Source organism: Nematolebias whitei, chromosome 14 (genome assembly GCF_014905685.2).
Source record: "Nematolebias whitei isolate Nwh7 chromosome 14, NemWhi1, whole genome shotgun sequence".
Lineage (NCBI taxonomy): Eukaryota > Metazoa > Chordata > Actinopteri > Cyprinodontiformes > Rivulidae > Nematolebias > Nematolebias whitei.
In genome coordinates this window covers 44,680,528-44,682,241 of record NC_056511.1, presented here as the reverse complement: position 1 = coordinate 44,682,241, position 1,714 = coordinate 44,680,528, and the positions used below count along the sequence as shown (strand labels likewise).

The 1,714-nt window shown below is 41.8% G+C and overlaps 1 protein-coding gene across 1 annotated transcript in view; it reads right to left on the bottom strand.

Annotated features, from left to right (window-relative positions):
* Positions 1-1,714, bottom strand: part of LOC119420228 (hypoxia up-regulated protein 1) — a gene marked incomplete at its 3' end in the record, with an annotated part of 18,530 nt that overhangs the window by 12,516 nt on the left and 4,300 nt on the right. Inside the window, 1 exon segment of the mRNA XM_037687617.1 lies at positions 922-998. Coding sequence (XP_037543545.1) covers positions 922-998 — 77 coding nt within the window.

Below are 1,714 nucleotides of genomic sequence, written 5' to 3'. Positions count from 1 at the left end.
TGCAGCGGTTTACCTGCAGAGCTGCAGCGGTTTACCTGCAGAGCTGCAGCAGTTTACCTGCAGAGCTGCAGCAGTTTGCCTGCAGAGCTGCAGCAGTTTACCTGCAGAGCTGCAGTTTTGCAGTCATTTCAATAATGAGTTAACATCTTTTGTTTCGTGTTAATCTGCTGTAATAAACTTTTGTAAAATACACCAGAATGCAGGAAATGGCATCTACTTTATCCAAAATTCTCTGGGGTAGGACCCTCAGACCTGCTGCTCAATAATACAGCTGGAAACATCCAGCCAAGTTCAGTCAGGTCCTCTGGACAGATGCAAAAAAGAAAATAAATTATATAATTTTTTTTTTCTTTGCATCCGTCCAGAGAACCTGACTGAACTTTGTTAGACCTCTTGCTCCAATTCATGAATGCTGAGTATAAATTAAATATTGAAAACTATGTTTCTCCCTCCGACACTGAACTCTTCCCATCAGACAGACATCCATGAGGTGTTTTAGCATCATCGCTGCAGCTGCTGTCTGCTCAGAAAACATCTGGCCTCTCAATAGATTCTGCTCGCGGCCCATTTTCCTCCAAACTTCTTTGTGCATCAGTTTATTTCTTTTAATATAGAGGTCAATGATCAATTGCCCTTAAGGACACCCTGGTCCGTGATCAATAACGTTCTATGTCGTCAAACTGTCAGTGAATAAAATAAAAAAGGCACTTGCTGTTGGTTTCAGCAGCATGTTTTGCTTCAGTTCATCTGCAAAGCGACTCGTTCTGTTGGTTCTGCAGACCAAGAACTTCAGGGTCAACAAGGACTCCCACTCAGGATACTTATGACTAGTCGTAGCTCAGTCACATTCAGACAGCCATCTACTGCAGGTAACATATTGACACTTCACAATATATGCAGAATCCCTTTAAGCACACTGACCTGCAAAGTCTTGAGCCAGTGCACGTGAATAATTGAGCACCATGCCGAGGAGTTCCTCAGGGGTGTAGAGTTCAGCTCTGTGAGGAAACAAAAGTGACAGGATCTTCATCAAACAGAACTACAGGAAGTCAGACTGCTGAACTCACAGCGTGACTTCACTTCATGCAACCAGGAAATACACATTTTCATTATATTTTGTCTCCAGTTTAAAATATGAACCAGTCGGATCATTCTGTGATTGTAACTAATATTAAAGAGTAGTTTACTCTGGAAGCTCCTGTTTTCTCACAGTCCAACAATGTGCAAGTTAACACAGAAACATTTTGAAGTTAGAGCTTTTAGCCAGCTACGTTGAGCTAAACGCTTGCCCAGATCCCCATGACAACAAAGTTCAGAGGTCAGTCAGTACACATCTGTCCGTGGCCGACACCGATCATCAGACATCGATGGACAACAACCACTTTTTAACTTTCCACCAATATGAATTGATCTTTGTTTAATCCAACGAGTGCTCATAAAGAAACCTATAATTACAGACCCTCAGAAGAACCTAAACACCTAGATGTACACAAGAGCTTCCTGGCTTACAAAAAATAAAATCAATTCATTAATAATAATAATAATAAAAATACTAGTACTAATAAGTGGCTGCTGGCTGCAGCTTCTTCATTTTCCTACTTAATTCATGAAGTATGCAGAGTTACGACTGATTGCAGAATTTTACCCCTCCAGGACCTCCACTGAGTGGTCCTGAAGCTCCTCCAGGACCACTCAGTGGAGGTCTTGAAGCTCC